The 22,182-nt window shown below is 43.4% G+C and overlaps 1 protein-coding gene across 1 annotated transcript in view; it reads left to right on the top strand.

The window, feature by feature from the left end:
- TNFAIP6 (TNF alpha induced protein 6) overlaps positions 1-20,974 on the top strand; it is a 30,638-nt gene extending 9,664 nt beyond the window's left edge. Inside the window, exons 2-6 of the mRNA XM_040441365.1 lie at positions 2,287-2,424; positions 11,188-11,349; positions 14,013-14,241; positions 17,332-17,372; positions 20,245-20,974. Coding sequence (XP_040297299.1) covers positions 2,287-2,424; positions 11,188-11,349; positions 14,013-14,241; positions 17,332-17,372; positions 20,245-20,402 — 728 coding nt within the window. The 3' untranslated portion in view covers positions 20,403-20,974. The remainder of the gene's footprint in view (positions 1-2,286; positions 2,425-11,187; positions 11,350-14,012; positions 14,242-17,331; positions 17,373-20,244) is intronic.
- The last annotated feature ends 1,208 nt before the right edge of the window (positions 20,975-22,182 follow it).

Below are 22,182 nucleotides of genomic sequence, written 5' to 3'. Positions count from 1 at the left end.
ATTTATTTTCAGCCATTTTTAATGGAATCTGTAAGCGCTTATAGTTCCCAAGAGTTCCTATACTCTGCCATCTCCTAATGCTTCAAATCCCACACATGTTTAATATCACTTTACGAGTTGGTGAAGTCTCCAATATTACACAACTATTGTCTCTTATCCCTTCATATTTTTGGTGTTCCAGTATGATTTCCTCATAGGCTCCTATCGTTACATGAAGAGGCACATTATAATAAAGCTGGTGTTGTGGAGCTATATTCAATGGGTTGTCTTATGAAGGTGCTTTAGTATATATGCTCTATATGGGGTCCCCATCTATAGTTAGAACCACACTAAAAGATGGAATCCTCAGGAGAAACCTGAATATACCAATAACCTCTTCACTGACCAGCAGGAAAGGCAAAATAAATCCCCTTTTACGGGCACCCTTACTTTCAAAGTTTTCCCAATTTTTCGGCTGACTGACTGACCTTCATTTCTTAAAGTAATGATGGCCACTCGTTTTTCTTTACTTAGCTGCTTTTTTCTTGCCATAATACAAATTCTAACAGCCTATTCAGTAGGACTATCAGCTGTGTATCCACCTGACTTCTCCTCAACGCCACTTATGGTCCCAACCCCATTTATAAGGCAAGAAATCCCACTTATTAAACCTGACAGGGCACACCTGTGAAGTGAAAACCATTTCAGGGGACTACCTCTTGAAGCTCATCAAGAGAATGCCAAGAGTGTGCAAAGCAGTAATCAAAGCAAAAGGTGGCTACTTTGAAGAACCTAGAATATGACATATTTTCAGTTGTTTCACACTTGTTTGTTATGTATATAATTCCACATGTGTTAATTCATAGTTTTGATGCCTTCAGTGTGAATCTACAATTTTCATAGTCATGAAAATAAAGAAAACTCTTTGAATGAGAAGGTGTGTCCAAACTTTTGGTCTGTACTGTATATAAAAATATTATTACTATTATTATTATATTGAAATTAAGAGAAAAACTGCAGTACTCTGCTTGTTGCCCAGGGCCTCATTTTCTATAAATGTGGAGACAGACAGATGGAAGGAAGAAGTAAATAGATGGAGTCTGGCAAACCCGGCAACAGTCCACGGCCTCCATTTCCTAGTGGGTCTCCACTGAAGATAGGATCCCCAGGAGCAACCTGAGTTTATAATTGACCCTCTCACTGACCTGCAGGGAATGTAAAAGACTCCCGTTCATTGTCCTAGAACACCAGAGAATTTACAACTAACCCTTTCACTATCCAAGACCTCCAAGGATTTTGAAATTACAAGAAAAACTAGCAAAAAAATGGCTAGTGGCGGGTACTATTTTTCTTGTTGTCAAGGGCCTCATTTCTTTTTATAAAACTAGATGCAGAGTTATGGTAAAGCCTTTAGTTATGTCAGGGAGTTATGTCAGGTCTAAGCCATAATATAATGTTTCATGGTGAAACGTGGAAAAGTCTGAGATGCTAAGAATTAATTTGTTGAAGGTTATAGGTTAAAGCCTTTAGTTATGTCAGGGGGTTAGTCTTATGGAGTGATTTCTCCTTAGTTGTGAGCTGCTCATGTTGTCCATTTCAGGAGCATCTCAGGTCACCAGGAACATGAAAAACATCTTTAAAAAAAACAATTTATGTATCTGTCTATTCATCTAATATTGTATATCCAAAGAATAGGCAGCACTCCAATTGTGAAAAAGGTGATGAGCCGTTTATTCCCAGGCAACGTTTCAGCCCACACAATGGGGCCTTTGTCAAGCTTAATAAATAGATAAATAGTTTTTAGTTTTTTTTTTAAAGATGTTTTTCATGTTTCTGGTGACCTGAGATGCTCCTGAAATGGACAACATGAGCAGCTCGCGACTAAGGAGAAATCACTCCATAGGACTAACCCCTGACATAACTAAAGGCTTTACCCTAACTCTGCATTTTATCTAAACCAGATCTCCATGCCTTCAACAAATTAATTCTTAGCATCTCAGACTGTTCCACGTTTCACCGTGAAACATTATATTATGGCTTAGACTCCACTGGAACGAACAAACAACCGTGTTTGCTCTAAAACAACAATGCTGGAGGTAATATATGGAGCGAAATCTGGAACACATGCAACAAAATAGGATTTTATTTCTAAAAAAGTTTGGTTTTCTGCCCAGGCCGCTGTCCAATACTTCCTGTCCATGAAGTTAAAGCTTTGTCTGTATCTGGCAGTAACGTACCGTACTATACGATGCTGGAGGTGGAGAAATAACTTGGAAGAGACATTCATAATAGTGATTTGTTTTACAGAACAAGCAGCTGGAGTCTATCACCGAGAATCAAGGAACGGAAAATACCAACTCACCTACAGAGAAGCGAGAGCCGTGTGTCAGTATGAGGGGGGTCAACTTGCTACATACGAGCAGCTGGAGGAAGCAAGGAAGATAGGTAAGAGCCCAGGACAGTATTATAAACCCAAATGTCAATATATTATACCACAACTGATCTTAAATTATGCAAAATCATCTTAAATTATGTCACAAATTGTGCCAAATAATTGTGGAATTTATGACGTGCCCCAAATGTATTATGTGTTTTAGACAACTTTGCCCTCACATATAATGGCTGTAGGTTAGCAAGAAGAGTGGGTAGATAGAAAAGAGTAACATATGACTGCCAGCTCAGACTACGCACTGGGTTTGTTTGTAGTCTGTAACCATGGAGACATATCCAGTAAGTTTTTATAGGAACTGTAGAGTATGTTCTCAGTTCCAGTTATGGACATAATGTGTTATCCATAACGTTATACAATATATGGCTATATTCTAAGGCAGGGTTCCTCAACTCCTGTCCTCAGGGCCCACCTGCCGGGCAGGGTTTCAGGATTTCCTTAGTATTGAGCAGGTTATATAATTAGTGTCCATGCATCAGTACTTACCACAGGTATTCATTCTGTGGGATATTCTCAAATCATGACCAGTAGGTGGGTCCCGAGGACTGGAATTGGGGAACACTGTTCTAAGGAACTTGTGTCTATTTTGGGTGGACCCACTGTCACAAACTGTTCCCTGGAAGGTAGGGGGTACTCTCTACAGCTAACTTCCACCAATTCATGGCATACATCATGTAATGTGAATTTTGCCAGAGGGTTATATGGATTGCGCTATACACTGACTACCATGACTTCCATTGCTGATGACTTGTTCTCTCTAGCATGACAAGGAAACATCAGCACCATGATTAGTAGGAACTGCTGGCTCCTCTCCGTCGTTTCCAACTGCTTGTCAGAGCTGTCAAGTGTGCCTCAGTTCACTGTAGGGGATTAATAACGTAGGTGCTGCAAACTTTCCTACTAATTACACAGTTGATTACTATTTGTTCCTTCTTTCTTGACTTAAAGCCTGATTCCATCCCAAAAAAAAACACCCTTGCCAAGCTAAAAAGAATCCCCAGCTCTATGCATATTAAATTTTTTCTACCTATCAAAATTTCTTCCTTTAGTTCAATCAAACATCTTCACAACTAAGTGCAGGACTAGAAGACTGTTGTAGTCTTCATGAGTGAAGCCTCCTAACCCTGTTCTTTTCATGGATGAAAGCTCACTGTCCTGTTAGGTTTATGGGTGGAGCCTCCCTTTCCCATTTTTCTTACTGGTGGAGCCTCCCTTTTCTGTTCTCTTCATGGGTGGAGCCTTTCTTTCCTCTCTTTATGGGTGGCCTCCTTGGCCTGTTCTCTTCATTGGTGGAACCTCCTGCTATGTTCTCTTGATTTGTGATATCTCCTTGCCATTTTCTCTTCATGGGTGACGAACTTGGTAAGATTTTCATTTATTTCTTCACAGGTTTACTGACCTAAACTTGCGGCATCATAGAGATGTATGCTGCTGTGAGTTTGGGACAGTGAACCAAGGTCAGGTCGGGAAATGCATCTGGAATCCAGCTACAGGAAGGAGGTTCTCTTTAAGCTCTTTAAATCCTTTGGGGGAATTTTTATTTTTATTTTTTATTATTGCATTGTACTCATTTAGAGCTAAAATCATATTTCCAAATGGTCTTTATTATAAATATGGAGCCCTTTTCTCTGCACAGCCTTGAGATTCTCTAGCAGCCTGCTGTCTGTTTTCACTCTGTTCCGTCAGGCAGCTCAGCTGACGGGCTCCTTATCTCTGATCCTATAAACACTCATTATAGCTCAATTCTTATCTTACTGATAGGAATGTGGCTTAAATAAGTGTTTTTCATTTTAGCAATTTAGAGATAAGGTTTATTAGATGGCGGGCACAAAGTGAAAGTAGGATTGACACGGCAACCCTTTGTGCCAGAATGGCTGAATATTTTTGATAAAGCCCAATGCAATCATAAATTTTTTTACGGCCCCCAAAAATGTACATAGCCTTTTAGACCATAAGCCATAAATGTATAGCATGTGGTCCTGGGGTTTAGACAAATGAACAAAACACTTGACAGAAAATAAGAGGAATAAAGGGGTTACCATGTGAAATTCCCTATAACAACCAAGCACAGAGTTCATAAAAGTCCCTCATATTAAAGGGGTTGTCCAGGCTACAGATACTTATGACCTAATCTTAGGATAGGACATCAGTATCAGAATTGGTCGGTTCTGACACCTGGCACATCCACTTATTAGCTGTTTCGGGTGCAGAAATCTATACACTGTACAGAGCGGGGTGCACTGCTCAGCTCCCATTCAAGTGAACTGATAACTGGGTGCCACTAATGTGAGGTCATTAATCCCCTGACCACAGAATACAGGAGTGTTCTAGATCTATTGTGTATTGTTTTGTTATATTGTCTTGGAAAAAAACAAATATGAAATCATCTTCTTTTAATTAACTGAATAACATTCATGATTCAGTTATTCATTGCCCTGAAAAATAACACAAATGTGATTGAATTCATGCCGTTATATATGCCTCTGGAACAGTCCTCCACCCCATGATAATGATGACTGACCATTGGTCCTATATATAAGGTCATGTTCTGTTCTTTCAAAAAATACAAAAAAATTAATAAAAATATATAAAAAGTAAAAAGTGCTCTGACTGTACTGAACGATTCAGTGCCTGCGGACCAAGCAGGTTACGTAGGAATAAATAAACCCAGATCCAAAAAAAGGTCTAATAACAGGCATCATCTCAACTGAAAGGAACCTTGTACACGGGCAGACAATCTGCTCATAACAAGTGTCGATCGAGGATCCATCAGGCCGATCACTGCTCATTTACTTCCATTTTAATGACGCTTTTATGGAGAGGGGTTTGTCTCCCCCCACACTCGTGCTGTTACATATTGTTGGCAGCACATCCCCTGTTTACATGGGTCGATGTGCTGCAAACAAATGCAAACAAATTTTTTATGTCTGCATCAACGACTAGCAAGCATTGTATCCTTTAGTGTTTGAACACAATGGGGGAGATTTATCAAAACAGGTATGAAGGAAAATGGTCTTGGTTGCCCATAGCAACCAATCAGATTCCACCTTTCATTTTCCAGAGCTCCTTTGGAAAATGAAAGGTGGGATGTGATTGGTTGCTATGGGCAACTAAGCCAGTTTTCCTTCACACCAGATTTGATAAATCTCACCAAATGACTGGGAAAAAACCGATCCGTCACCACTGACTTACATTGTTTTCAGCGCCGGATATGTTTTTTTTTTTGGTCACAAAAGGAATGCTGCCAGAACTGAAGACATCCTGATTAGGGATGAGCGAACTTCATATTTTGAAGTTCATGTTGTGGTATATGCTAAATTGCGTTATAGATTACGTTACCATGGACCATAACGCAATTCCATGACGGGAGGCATTCCGTTATTCATTCCGTCATAATAGAAGTCTATGGCCTGCATAACGGATTCGTCCTGTTTACGTTATGCAGGAGAGGACTCCAGCATAACGAAAACCCGACGGATCCGTTATGCAGGCCATAGACTTCTATTATGACGGAATGAATGCCTCTAAAGCAGCGGTTCACAAAATTTTCTGGTTGGGGGGCCACATTGTCAGCCTGAACAAATTCCAGGGGCCGAAAATAAAACTTTAAAGAGTATTACCAACTGAAATACTATATTTACGGCATATTGAACATACAGTATATATCATAAATGTCTAGTTACACTTCTAGTACTCCCATCTAATAGGACAATACATGAAAGATACATCTCAGCAGCCACACATAGACATACATGTCTATTACCAGATGGTTGGGGGCTGCATAGAATGGTATCGAGGGCCGCATGTGGCCCCCGGGGCCGCAGGTTGTGCACCCCTGCTCAAAATATGAAGTTCGCTCATCCCTAATCCTGATGCATCCAACAAAAAAAAAAAAAATTCCGGTATCAATTCTGCCGAATCTCAACACCGGAAAAACAACAACGCAAGTGTGAAAGTAGCCTCATTAAAAAGTACCTCAAATGGATCCACAGATCTCCCCGTTCATTGCTCCAATTGCTCTGCTAGATTTATTTCAAGCTGGCACCCTTAGGGGGCGTGTCCTCTCTGCTGCAGCTGGTAGCAGTTGTAGGATGGAACTGAGCACGTGCCTCCGTCTCAGTGAGAAGGACAGAGAAATATAGAAAAAGAACAAACAGCAGGTGGCGCTATACAGAGAGATTTCACTGAATAACTCAATAGCTATAATCGATTTTTAATTACTTGCAATTACAAATGTATTCAGATCCACGTGCTGGTTTGAAAACTGTAGAATATTTTTCCAATTTCCAAATCTGTGCTCGAGACAAGCATTGGGCTATCAGATCTTACTAGATGACCAGTTAACCCCTCAGCAACATGCACTGTGTATATACAGTATATGGTGCTGCCACATGTACTGCACGGTGCTCAGAGTGCTTAATTGGATGTCTGGCAGCATTACGCCGGCAAGTGCAACATTGCTGGCATTGTAGTTACAAGCCCCATCCACTATGGGCAGAGCCGTGTAGTTCTGGTGCCAAATTCCAGCACTGGAGACTCTGAACCAGCCAATCAGCGGAGGTGATGGAGGATCCGGTCACATAACTCAAAAACGTGATTTAATGATTAAGGTGCGTATAAATGTTAGAAGAAATTTCTAGGGGAAAAAGAAATAAAAATCACAGGAACATCACAAGACAGAACTATGAGAAAGATGCTCTAGAACTGCTATATCATGGGGAATGCAGGTATTTACTAAAACAGACAAGTCTTGAGAAGTCACAGGCCTTCTTTAAACTGACTATTGTCATCTGTACTGCTCTAAACGGACCTTATGAACAGTGTCGTTACTTATGATGACCTATCACAGTGTTCATTGGTTGGACAATATTGTTGCATTTTCTATAGTTCTATACTGTATTTATTTATTTATGCGACATCAGTTACATTTGTGATTTAATACTTAAAGGGGTTCTCCGGGAATTAAGAAACTGAAAATACTTAGAGATAACTTTATTATAAATATATTCCCAAATACCTGTCATTAGTTTTTTCTGGGGAGCAATCATCAGAGGAAATAAAATGGCCGCCGTCCTATTAGTGCACACAAAGCCTGTCCTAATCACCCAGGAGGACAAGTTACTGCACAACACTGAGCTAAAGAGCTGCCTCATCCTCCTCTCTGCTTGTCAGGGGTTATGATCCTGAATACAGCTGATAAAGATGAATCTCTGTAGGAAGAGATTCATGAGGAGACTTGAAATATTAATGACAGTACTGAGAAATGATGTGCTGCTGCTCATTCCTACTGAGATTCATCTGTATTCAGGATCACAGTCCCTGACAAGCAGAGCAGAGCGGAAGATGAGGCAGCTCTATAGCTCAGTGTTGTGAAGTAACTTGTCCTCCTGTGTGATTAGGACAGGTTCTGTGTGTACTAATAGGACGGCGGCCATTTTATTTCCCCTGATTGCTCCATAGACAAAACGAGGCATTATAAATAATGAAAGGTATTTGGGAAGGTATTTATAATTAAGTAATATTTACCGTAAGTACTTTCATTCCCTTAATTCCAGGAATCCTTAAGGCTCAATTCACACCTGAGCGTTTTACAGCGCGTTCCTACGCGCTGTAAAACGCTCAACAAGGAGAAACCAATGCTTCCCTATGGGAATGGTTCTCACCTGGGCGTTTTACAGCGCGTACGATCGCGCTGTAAAACGCCCGACGCTCACACAAGTTCGGTAGCGTTTTTTTGGGCGCTTGTCGCGCGTTCCCGTACATAGACTTTCGGGAACGCGCGACACTGTGTGCACACTTGTCTCTGTATGCGCGCTTGTAAACGCCCGTACAATCGCGCATACAGAGCGCTCGTTTCAGAACGCTCAGGTGTGAATTGAGCCTTAGGCTTCATGCACGCGGCCATTTCCTTATTTCAGTCCGCAAAATGTGGATATCTTTCGTGTGCATTCCATATTCTCACTCCCCATCCATAGGCATATTCTCGTCCGTCCCCCATTGACTTTCAATGGTGTTCAAGACGGACCCGTCATGGCTATAGAAGACATAATACAACCGGATCCGTTCATGACGGACGCATGCGGTTGTATTATTGTAACGGAAGCGCTTTTGCAGATCCATGACGGATCCGCAAAAAAACGCTAATGTGAAAGTAGACATAGCAACATCTTGGCACAGATCAGGATGGATTACAAAGATGATAGAGTTTACATTTGCCAAGCCAGTGTTTAATACCGTTTAATTATTCAATGATTATATATATTTTTTTAAATCTCATGTAAAAAATGTTTCCAAAAGCCAAACTTGACAGTGTTTACTTTTTCCCTAAAAAGCTCAGGGGTGAAATGTTTCCCCAAACATCTGCAATTCATTGAATTTTGGCAAGGGATAAATAATAGCACAGTGTAGGACAGAAGTGATAGGGCTCTGACAATTCTCCATGTACTCGCTAATATGAGATCATTTCCTTTGAAATGCCAGACATGCAAACAAAAACCTCCCTTTGTGATTTTTTTCACGAGTTGTGAAAACCATAATTGCCGGTACGTTAATCCAGAATAACTATTGCTTAACGCACTGATGTAGGCAAATTGAAACCTCCTGCCTTCTATCAAGAATATTTAGAGAAGCCCCAAGTAAGAAATGTAGAAGAGCATGAAGAGCAGTTGAAACTGACATTTATGGTTGGGGGAGGGGGGGAAAATCCGCTTTCTCAAGTGTTCTGATCCTTAAAGGGGTTGTCTGATTTCAATAGAAAAAAAAACAAACAAAAAAAATAAAATAAACTCCCCTGTGTTCCAGCGACACTGCTCCCATCCTGTCACTTCTAGTGCTTGCCAGAATGATGTTCCATGGTCATGTGACCATGGCAGCCATTGCGGGAATGCCACGTGTCCGCTGAGGCTCTGCTGTCACATGCCGCTGTGGTCATGTAACATCATCACTTCTGGTCCAACATGGACCAGGGATGAGAACCACCCCTTTACACCCTTTCCTGCCTGTCATTAAGTTTTTAAAGGGTAACTGTCATGTTGTCATCAGAAAATAAATTTTAGCACATGTTACTGCTGCAGCAGCATTATGCATAAAGCGATCTTTAGTTTCTTCACATACCACAGTTTTCCTTGAGTTTTTCCCTTAGTTACGGCTGTTTAAACATTTACAATATGAGGACCTTCTCAAGATGGCTCCTCTGCCAGTTCTCTGAGGTCAAAACTGCTTTCCCTCACTTCACATACACACTTGCTGTAGCCAGCAGCTCCCTGCCAGCCAATCAGATTGGATTACTGAGAGACACGCCTCCTCACTGAAGCCTAATGCAGGCATGTAGTGTGAAGGACCGCCCCTCCGTCTTCTGTTTATACTAAAAGGAAGACAGACAAGCCATAGCAACGCAGTCTTTTAAGGGAGCAGTGGAAAGGGACAGAGGACATTAATGAAAGCTGTTATTATAAGGTAATTACAGATCTTTTGGCAATCATTGACAGACTAACTCAGGTATACATGCCTAGCTGTAATAAACTAGCAAATAAAATAAAAAAAACAACATGACAGTTACCCTTTAAGGTCTGACAAGCCCTTTTAAAGGAAAACTCCACTTTTGCATAACATTTTACAGCTGTTAAATTTGGAAATATTGGATTACACTTAGATTCTCCTGGCGCTGTCATGAGACTGAGGTCTCCAGCCCTGGACAAGAAACAGGAACATAGTGAGCTTTAAAATGGGGAACACCCCCTACCACCTCATTTAATAGCAAGAATACTGTCCTGAGGTATACAATATCCACATAATTTAAAGGGGTTATCCCATAATTAATGTAAATCTCTAGAACCAGCCCTGTACCCCACATGGATCCACATTCATTAAGGTTGGCAGCTCGGGGGGGGGGGGGGGGGGGGGTTATACTTTCTCAGTGGACGTGTCCTTTTTCGGGGTGTTCATGTCCTTTCTGCTGCAGCTCTCTTCCTGTAAGACCTCATGCACACGGCCGTTGGCAATCCACAGCGACCGGCCGTGTGCACCCCGCATCATGGATGTGGACCCATTCACTTGAGTGCTTCCGTGGTGTTTCTTTCGGTTGTTCCGCACCGCAAATAACTATGACATGTCATTTTTTTGCGGTGCGGACAGACCACGGACCCATTCAAGTTGAATGGGTCCGGCCCGATGCACAGACGTTGCCCGTGCATTGGGGACCACAAAGCTACGTTACGGAGATGGCCAGAGAAACAAGGAAAAAGAACAAACAGCAGGTGGCGCTGTACAGATAGATTTTACTGAATAACTCAGTGGCTATGCTATATTTTTAATTACATGCAATTACAAAAGTATTCAGATCCAGGTGCTGGTTTGAAAACTTTAGAATATGTTTCATAGGAGAGTCCCTTTCATCATACGTATTTGGCAAGGGCCTATTTGATTACCCGGATTTCTGGAACATTGGATTAAATAAACTTTACTGTTCTTTACTGTGAGTTGCATGTAAACTATAAAGCGTCTTGTTTGCATTCACATCCAATAAACCTCCCAAGGCCTTTCGTATAAGTGGTTTTCCGTCTACCATTTGTCTGAACAAACAGCAAATGAAATGGACCGAGGACCGCACCGGACACGCCAGCGTCTGATCTCTAATGTGCCGTTCACCCATGGAAGAAATTACAAGCCATTAAACGCAATTAAGCCTCGCTATATCCCAAAAAAACAGCTACAGAAAACACATTCCCTCCGTACAATAAGGTCTTGTCTGTCCTCTGCAGGGTTCCATGTCTGTGCCGCGGGATGGCTACACAAGGGCAGGGTGGGCTATCCCATCGTCAAGCCCACATTCAACTGCGGATTCGGAAAGAAAGGCATCATTGACTATGGCTACCGGTTAAACAAGAGCGAAAAATGGGACGCCTACTGCTACAACCCTCATGGTGAGAGACGTACAACGTGCGGATTACGGACGTAGTAGGGGATGCTGACATTTCCAGAAATTAGCTTTTAATGTTAAGAGGTTGTAACCCTTAAGACAACTTATTCCCTATCTGCAAGATGGGGGATAAGTGTCTGATTGGAGGGGGTCTAACTGTTGGGGCCCTTGTCAATCATAAGAATGGGGACCCATGATCCCTGTTTGAATGGCGCAGCAAACTTCTGCTCCATTCAAGTCTATGGGACGCGACTATCGTCTAGTGCTCGGATGTCTCCGGCAGCCCCATAGTGTGGAATGGAGCGGTAGCATGCATGAGCATCATCCACATGGGGAGCATCCCCCCCCCCTGCACTTAGGGGTTACGTCGTCTTAATGGGCCTACCCCTTTAACTGCTTCTGGCAATGTCAATGTGATTTATACAGACTGAAATCTTGGTTTCTTAGAAACTGCATTGTGTTGTTTCTCTGTTATTACTCCTAGAAATGTATAAATAAATAAATAAATGGATAACGGAGGGTTACCATTCCTCTTTTTAAATGGGAGTTACAAATTGTAGTTGATCCAGAGGAAGGTAAAACCACCCTTGAAGGAAAGGGAGAGAAATGGGGCTGTAGAGAGATGCATCTGTAGAGGTCAGCAGCTTCTCACCACACTTACGCTGATCGCCCGAGCACTCCTGAATCACTCTGTGCTGCTGTGCAATTCTCTATGATCAGGCAGTTATAACTATTCCATCCTATCTATCCCCTCATTCATGTCTTCGATGGGGCAGGGAGAAAACAGTTAGGGCTCGTTCACACGACCGTTGGTGTCCCGTGCTGTGAACCGCAAATTGCAGGCGCATGGGGATCGCAGGCGCATGGGGATCGCAGACCCATTCACTTGAATGGGTCCGCGATCCCTCCGTTCCGCAAAAAGATAGAGCATGTTCTATCTTTTTGCGGAACGGAAGTACGGGGCGAAACCCCACAGAAGCACTCCGTAGTGCTTCCGTAGTGTTCAGTTCCGTGCTTCCGTTCCGCATCTCCGGATTTGCGGACCCATTGAAATGAATGGGTCCGCATCCGTGATGCGGAATGACAACAGAACGGTGCCCATGTATTGTGGATCCGCAAATGCGGTCCGCAATGCGGGAACGGGACACCAACGGTCGTGTGAACGAGCTCTTACAGCTAGGACATGGGTGGAGCCTGGAAATTTGAGTAACCGCTGAAACCCCAGCTATGCATAAACCCTTTCACTGCCCTCAACCACCAGGGATCCTCACACCAACCCCTTCACTGACCTAGACCATCAATATAATAACATTAAACCCTTCTCTGCCCTAGACCACCAGCCATACTGAGATTAACACTTCCACTGCCCTTGGCCATCAAGTATAATGTTAAAAATGTCACGGCCCTAGACCACCAAGCATACTGAAATTAACCCCATCACTAGATCACCAGGTATACTGACATTAACCCTTTCACTGTTCTAGACCACCAGGTATACTGACATTAACCCTTTCACTGTTCTAGACCACCAGGTATACTGACATTAATCCTTTTAGTTTTGTAGTCCACCAGGGGTTCTTACATTAACCATCTTAACTGCCCGAGCTCACCATGTATACTGGAAATAACCCCCTCACTGTCCTAGGCCACCAGGTAAACTGACATTCATCTCTTCTCTGCTCTAGACCACCAGGGATGCCGACACTAACACCCTTAGGGCTCATTCACACGACCGTATATTTTTTTCCATTTCAGTTCCGTTTTTTTTTTGCGGACCGCATGCGGAACCATGGGTCCGCAATAAAAACAGAAGGTACTCCATGTGCCTTCCGTTTCCGTATTTCTGTTCCGCAACCTTTTGAGCCTTGTCCTATTATTGTCGGCAAATCACGTTCCGTGGCTCCATTCAAGTCAATGGGTCCACCAAAAAAAAATACGGAATGCATACGGAACACATCTGCATGTCGTCCGTATTTTGCGGATCCGTGCCCACTTTGCCCATGTGTTTACTGTTTACAAACATTACAGTAATGATTACAAATTTTCTGTTTCCGTTTGCGATCCGCAAAAAACGGATCGCACACGGAAACCATACAGAGATTTTTTTTTTGTGGAAATACGGAACGGAAACACTACGGATACAAAAAAATGGAACAACGGATCCATGAAAAACGGACTGCAAAACACATACGGTCGTGTGAACAAGCCCTTAGCGGCACATTATGGGCTAATAGCTACTGATGCATTATGGGCCAGTAGGTACTATGAGTGCCGCTATATGATGTGCGATGTATGAGGCATTGTATTTGCTATGTCATGCAAACCAGAGGCACGTGGAGGCACAGGTTAGGGGCGCCTTATTACAGATTATTTCAAAATGAACCCTCAACATGGGGATACTGCCTATTATTTGGACACTACGTGTGGTATTATGTGGGCTGTATATGATAGTATTATCTTGCAACAATATGAAAGTCTGCCAATATCATGTGGCTTGTATATAGCACTATTGTCCTGAAAACTATAGGGGGCGGTAAAAAAACAACAACTTGATATGGGGTTACTTTTAGCCCAGGGCCCTGTTTCCTATAAAACCAGCTCTTTCTTCTTTCATTACATCCATGGCTTAAAAGTATTCTGACTAATATTTGCTTGTTCTGTCTCCAGCAAAAGAGTGCGGTGGGGTGCTGACCGAGCAGCAGCGAATTATTAAATCTCCAGGATATCCTAACGAATACGAGAATGAACAGATCTGTTACTGGCACATCCGGGTTAACGTCGGTCAGCCCATTGTCTTGCAGTTCCTAGAGATGGATATTGAAGAAGACACGGACTGCCTGTCCGACTACCTGGAAGTATATGACAGCTATGACGACGTTCACAATTTAGTGGGAAGGTAATTCATATCTACGGTAAAACCTACTACATGTGTGCGTCAGTGGCGAGCATGCATATGGATGGACAGGGGCGGATTGGGAACTTAAAGTGGCCCTGGAAAAAAAAAAAACTAAAAGTGGCCCCATGTTGAATTGATAGAAGACTGAATTGATAGAAGACGAGGCAAGAGAAGTAGACAGAGCCTGCAATACCATAGTGCACCACAAAGTAGCACAAAATACTGCCGCCCTCTCCACAGGATTAAACTGCATCAGTGTCCTGAGGATAGTAATACAGTTCAGGAGGGCAGCTGCGGCCGTACAGATCATTATGTATCAGGAGAGCTTAGGTGGCCCTCTGGGAATCGGCCCACCGGGGAATTTCCCTGTAGGGTCTGTGGCCGCCCCTGTGGATGGAGCTAGGTGCGGACTCTCTCCGCTCAGTCTGCCTGTAACCCGCAATAGTTGCATCGGTCAGTCAGCTGCACCACTGAGACCTACTGTATAAACCAGGCAGGTTAGGGCTCGGAGGATCCCGTTCTTCACAGGGGTAGTACTAGAAGTGGACATTTATGGCATATCCTGTGAAGATTTCAAAAAAATGTCAAAGTTAGGAATAGCCCTTTACAATTCTGCAGGTACTTGAGCTGAAAACTCCCTGCATATCCTGCTTGTTCAGCATCTGCTCAGTGCCTCCTTTGGTAATTTGCATTCTGAGAAGCGTATTCTTTATTTCAAGCAGCAGGGTACAGTAATCTAATATGCAGCAGGTAATGTTTTCTTTCTGCTAGGGGTGTGTCTGACAACAAGCATGTAGTCTGTTTCCATTGATAACAAACCGGAATGTGAATTTATCTAGGGAATATCGCATAGGCTGTGACTCAGGCACCGTACAAGTTATATCTGCATAGAAAGTGTTCAATGTGAACGTGTGCTTTAGGCTACATGCACACGAACATTGCTTGTTTCCATGTCCGTTCCGTTTTGTTTTTTTTTGCGGATAGGATGCGGACCCATTTATTTCAATGGGTCTGCAAAAAACGCGGACAGCACACCGTGTGCTGTCCGCATCAGTATGTCCGTTCCGTTGCCCCGCAAAAATAATGCTTGTCCTATTTTTTACTAGTTTGCGGACAAGGATAGGCATTATTACAATGGGGCCGCGAAGCGAAAAAAACGGAACGTCATCCTTTTTTTGCGGATCCGCAATTTGCGGACTGCAAAACACATACGGTCGTGTGCGTGTAGCCTTATGGAGAGATACAGGGAGTGCAGAATTATTAGGCAAGTTGTATTTTTGAGAATTAATTTTATTATTGAACAACAACCATGTTCTCAATGAACCCAAAAAACTCATTAATATCAAAGCTGAATATTTTTGGAAGTAGTTTTTAGTTTGTTTTTAGTTCTAGCTATTTTAGGGGGATATCTGTGTGTGCAGGTGACTATTACTGTGCATAATTATTAGGCAACTTAACAAAAAACAAATATATACCCATTTCAATTATTTATTTTTACCAGTGAAACCAATATAACATCTCAACATTCACAAATATACATTTCTGACATTCAAAAACAAAACAAAAACAAATCAGTGACCAATATAGCCACCTTTCTTTGCAAGGACACTCAAAAGCCTGCCATCCATGGATTCTGTCAGTGTTTTGATCTGTTCACCATCAACATTGCGTGCAGCAGCAACCACAGCCTCCCAGACACTGTTCAGAGAGGTGTACTGTTTTCCCTCCTTGTAAATCTCACATTTGATGATGGACCACAGGTTCTCAATGGGGTTCAGATCAGGTGAACAAGGAGGCCATGTCATTAGATTTTCTTCTTTTATACCCTTTCTTGCCAGCCACGCTGTGGACTACTTGGACGCGTGTGATGGAGCATTGTCCTGCATGAAAATCATGTTTTTCTTGAAGGATGCAGACTTCTTCCTGTACCACTGCTTGAAGAAGGTGTCTTCCAGAAACTGGCAGTAGGACTGGGAGTTGAGCTTGACTCCATCCTCAACCCGAAAAGGCCCCACAAGCTCATCTTTGATGATACCAGCCCAAACCAGTACTCCACCTCCACCTTGCTGGCGTCTGAGTCGGACTGGAGCTCTCTGCCCTTTACCAATCCAGCCACGGGCCCATCCATCTGGCCCATCAAGACTCACTCTCATTTCATCAGTCCATAAAACCTTAGAAAAATCAGTCTTGAGATATTTCTTGGCCCAGTCTTGACGTTTCAGCTTGTGTGTCTTGTTCAGTGGTGGTCGTCTTTCAGCCTTTCTTACTTTGGCCATGTCTCTGAGTATTGCACACCTTGTGCTTTTGGGCACTCCAGTGATGTTGCAGCTCTGAAATATGGCCAAACTGGTGGCAAGTGGCATCTTGGCAGCTGCACGCTTGACTTTTCTCAGTTCATGGGCAGTTATTTTGCACCTTGGTTTTTCCACACGCTTCTTGCGACCCTGTTGACTATTTTGAATGAAACGCTTGATTGTTCGATGATCACGCTTCAGAAGCTTTGCAATTTTAAGAGTGCTGCATCCCTCTGCAAGATATCTCACTATTTTTGACTTTTCTGAGCTTGTCAAGTCCTTCTTTTGACCCATTTTGCCAAACGAAAGGAAGTTGCCTAATAATTATGCACACCTGATATAGGGTGTTGATGTCATTAGACCACACCCCTTCTCATTACAGAGATGCACATCACCTAATATGCTTAATTGGTAGTAGGCTTTCGAGCCTATACAGCTTGGAGTAAGACAACATGCATAAAGAGGATGATGTGGTCAAAATACTCATTTGCCTAATAATTCTGCACGCAGTGTAGAAAGATTTGGCCACAATCAGGCGAAAGCTTCCAATATCAGAACATTTGTGTTTCAACCACAGGAATGCAAACATAATTTATTAGTACTGGCAGACCATTTGTAACATGTATTACATGACCGCTTAAACATAGGATAGGTGACTACATTTCCCGGAAATTGCCATGGCAACAACAGCAATCTTAAAAGATTTTCTAATTGTTTTACAGCTGTAGAACATACAAATAACTGGTAACACAAAATGAACATGTGTTTTTCTTACATTTTCTCTTCATTTTACTAGATTTTGTGGAGACATGCTTCCCGATGACATCATCAGTACAGGTATGACTACAGTTCAGCGAATAACTTATTGTCAGTAGAAATATTTGAAAAGGCTCATGCACACGACCGTGTGCTGCCCCTGGCCGTATTGCGGCCCGCATACGGCGGGTCCGCAATACACGGGCACCAGCCGTGTACATCCCGCATTATGGATCGTGGACCAATTCACTTCAAAGGGTCCGCAATCCGGGAGATGTGGAACGGAGGCAAGGAGTGGAAGCCCACGGAAGCACTACGGAAAGGCTTCCGTGGGTTTTCTGTCCGTGCCTCCACACCGCAAAAAAGTAGTGCGTGCGCTACTTTATTGCGGTGCGGACAGATCACGGATCTGTCTGCGGCCGCCGCACGGATGTTGTCGTGCATTGGGGACCGCAAATTGCAGTCCCCAATGCACAGAACAGCCAGCACACGGTCGTGTGCATGAGCCCTAAGAGGCATTCACTTTTCGGGCTCATGAACACGACGTGTGCTTCCGTTCAGTGCCTCTGTTCCGCATCTCCCGGATTGCGGACCCACTGATTGCATCTCCCGTGTATTGCGGACCCGCCATATGCGGTCGTGTGCATGAGCCCTAGCAAATTTACTATAATTTACACCAGGAAACTGGCGCAAATGACGACTAAAACCTACTTCAGATACGGACTGGAGTACGGTACATTTCAAAGTAGGCGCACAAACTGGCGGAGGACGCGACTAATGTACGGTATAGGGGTATTAATAAAGACCAGCGTAAAAATGTATGTACTATATGTATACATACACATACACACCATGTTTACTATGCATATAATATGCTTAAAATTGGCCCCACACTTTTGCTGCTGAAGTTCACACTAAATTCAGTGGCAGGAGATGGGGCGCAGAAAAAACCCTCTGACCGGTGGTTCTCTAGGTTTTAAAGCTACAACCTCTAGCATTACCCAACGGCATACTTGAAAACGTTTGACAAGGGACAAGATAAAATGTATGACTTATGCCCATTTATATAGGACACCCCCCACCTATGGCATTTGGACCCCATATAGTGCTATGTCCTTGTTAAGTACAACCTAACATAAATACAGGCCATGCGCCAGACCCCTTAAACAAATACACACCACACACCTCACTCCCCAAATAAATATATATAGATGGCAGACACAGTCCCTATTGAAACAAACCCCTGACCAGAACCCTCTTTGAACACAATCTAGTCTATTCTAGAGCAGAACCCCAGACCAGAACCTCAGAATACAGACCATAGGCTAAACCCCCTTACCATACCTACCTGGATACAGACCTCAGACCATACTTTCCCTACATGCAGACCCCAGACCATACCTACCTACATACAAACCCCAGACCATACCTGCCCTACATACAAACCACAGCTTATACCTTCCCTACATGCAGACCTCAGACCATGCCTCCCTGCATACAGACTCCAGACCATACTTCCCCTACATGCAGACCCCAGAGCATACCTGCCCTACATACAAACCATAGCTTATACCTCCCCTACATGCAGACCTCAGACCATACCTCCCTGCATACAGACTCCAGACCATACTTTCCCTACATGCAGACCCCAGAGCATACCTGCCCTCCATATAAACCACAGCCTATACCTCCCCTACATGCAGACCTCAGACCATACCTCCTTGCATACAGACTCCAGACCATACCTGCCCTCCATACAAACCACAGCTTATACCTCCCTGCATACAGACTCCAGACCATACTTCCCCTACATGCAGACCCCAGAGCATACCTGCCCTACATACAAACCACAGCCTATACCTCCCCTACATGCATACCCCAGACCATACTTTCCCTACATGATGCAGACCCCAGACCATACTTTCCCTACATAGAAACCCCAGACCATACCCGCCCTCCATACAAACCACAGCCTATACCTCCCCTAGATGCAGACCCCAGACCATACCTTTCTTACATACAGACCCCAGACCATACTTTCCCTACATGATGCAGACCCCAGACCATACTTTCCCTACATAGAAACCCCAAACTATACCTTCCTTACATACAGACCCCAGACCATACCGTCTTTACATACAGACCCCAGACCATACCGTCCTTACATACAGACCCCAGATTATACCTTCCTTACATACAGACCCCAGATTATACCTTCCTTACATACAGACCCCAGACCATACCTTCCTTACATACAGACCCCAGATTATACCTTCCTTACATACAGACCCCAGATTATACCTTCCTTACATACAGACCCCAGATTATACCTTCCTTACATACAGACCCCAGACCATACCTTCCTTACATACAGACCCCAGACCATACCTTCCTTACATACAGACCCCAGACCATACCTTCCTTACATACAGACCCCAGACCATATGTGTAGATGCTCACCTCTCCATGCTATTAGTTTACTTCATTCCTGAGTGCCACAACTGACAATGGTGGCATCAGGACATTCTTCAGACATCTCCTTTGTTCTTACACTTCTACAAACGTGCTGTGAAGATCAGGCTTTGATCTGCTCTTTATATAGAACAGGTCTCCCACTCACACCTGATTGTCATCTTATTGATAGAAATCACCCAACTTTATTTTCACCTTTATATTATCTTCTATTTCTAAAGGTTCACATACTTTTGCCACTCTCAGACCTGTGATATTGGATCATTGTCTTTAAATAAATGACCAAGTCTAATATTTGTGACTCATTTATTTGGTTATCTTTATCTACTTTTAGGAAATCTAAAGTAGTTTTAGGTCACATTTATGCAGACCTGTAGAACATTCTTAAGGGTCCACAGGCTTTCAAGGCTGTTCTTCTATGTTCCTTGCGGAGATTTGCACCCAGAGTTGTAAAAATATAACAAATTCCTTCTCATTTCAGGGAATGTCATGACGTTAAAGTTCTTGTCAGATGGTTCAGTCACGGGAGGAGGTTTCCAGATCAAGTACACAGCGCTCGAGCCGATCTCCATCCCAGGAACGAACGAAAGCTTCACGTCCAAAGCCTACAATGACTTTTTACATTACAATAATGAATGAAAACATTCATGAAAATACGTCCTCCGAGGCGCAGGGCGAGCGGAATGATTTGGATGGCGGTGGTGATTCATCCGTCCTAACGTGGACTGTTCTGGGCAAAGCTCCAATTGACTTGAACGGGTGATGACTGAAACACTTAGCGTCCCGCAGACTTTGATAGATGACTTCTTCAAGTTTCCATGTTACATTATGTAGTGACCGCGCTGATTAATGATGGGCACGCTGGCGGGCTGACATCTGTACATGCACAGGCTGGTGAAAGGGCAAATAAGCGTTATCCATTGCACATGTACAATTTTCCAATGTACTTTCTGTATTAATTCTTCACGGTTTTCAAGATCTCTGCTTGCTGTCATTCAGCAGGAACCTTAAAGGGGTGATCCCATCTCAGCCGTTTTTGGTTGGGATAAGATTAGCCATTGTATGTGGCTGTCAGGATGACGGAGCTACAGAAACAGGCAGGCTGGCCCTGCTACGCTGTGTGCTTAAAGGGGTTGGCCCATCTCACACATTGGGGACATATCGCTAGCATATGCCCCCAAATCTCTAAGGCCTCTTTCACACGGGCGAGTTTTCCGTGGTTGAACGCATTGCACCCGCACTGAATCCGGACCCATTTATTTCTATGGGGCTGTGCACATCAGCGTTGATTTTTACGCATCACTTGTGCGTTGCGTAAAAATCGCAGCATGTTCTATATTGTGCGTTTTTCACGCAACGCAGGCCCCATAGAAGTGAATGGGGCTGCGTAAAAATCGGAAGCATCCGCAAGCAAGTGCGGATGCGGTGTGATTTTTACGCATGGTTGCTAGGAGACGATCGGGATGGGGACCCGATTATTATTATTTTCCCTTATAACATGGTTATAAGGGAAAATAATAGCATTCTGAATACAGAATGCTAAGTAAATTAAGGATGGAGGGATAATTTTTAAAAAAATAATAATTAAACTGACCTCATCCACTTGTTCGCGCAGCCCGGCTTCTCTTCTTTCTTCTTCTTTGATGACCTGGGAGGAAAAGGACCTTTGGTGACGTCACTGTGCTCATCACATGGTCCATCACCATGGTGATGGATCATGTGATGGACCATGTGATGTGCGCAGTGACGTCACCAAAGGTCCTTTTCTCCCAGGTCATCAAAGAAGAAGAAAGAAGAGAAGCCGGGCTGCGCGAACAAGTGGATGAGGTGAGTTAAAAAAAAATTTATTATTTTTTTTAACCCCTCCAGCCCTATTGTACTATTCATTCTGTATTAAGAATGCTATTATTTTCCCTTATAACCATGTTATATTTACACAACACCGTTCCCAAACCCGAACTTCTGTGAAGAAGTTCGGGTTCGGGTCTGGGTACCAAACATGCCGTTTTTTCTCACGCGCGTGCAAAACGCATTAAAACGCCACCGCTCTCAGCTATTTTCGGAAGTGCACCAAGCAAGCACGGCCACCACTCCCTTCACTTCTGCGGGGCTGACGGAAATAGCCAGGAATGCGCTTGGCGATTTTCAGTGGTCCCATAGAAATGGAGAGCGGCCGTGCATGTGCAATCTGCTCTTCTTCGCTTTGTGGGCTCCGCTCTACAGATAAGGGCTCATGCACACAAACGTGTTTTCTTTCCACTTCCGTTCCGTTTTTTTTTGCAGACCGTATGCGGAACCATTCACTTCAATGAGGCTGTAGAAAATACAGAAGTTACTCAGCGTGCATTCTGTTTCCGTTTGTCCGCATGACCGTTCCGCAAAAAAGTAGTGCATGTCCTATTATCGTCCGCAAATCACG

The sequence above is a fragment of the Bufo bufo genome, chromosome 7 (genome assembly GCF_905171765.1).
Source record: "Bufo bufo chromosome 7, aBufBuf1.1, whole genome shotgun sequence".
NCBI classification, from domain to species: domain Eukaryota; kingdom Metazoa; phylum Chordata; class Amphibia; order Anura; family Bufonidae; genus Bufo; species Bufo bufo.
This window is presented reverse-complemented; position numbering and strand designations above follow the sequence as displayed.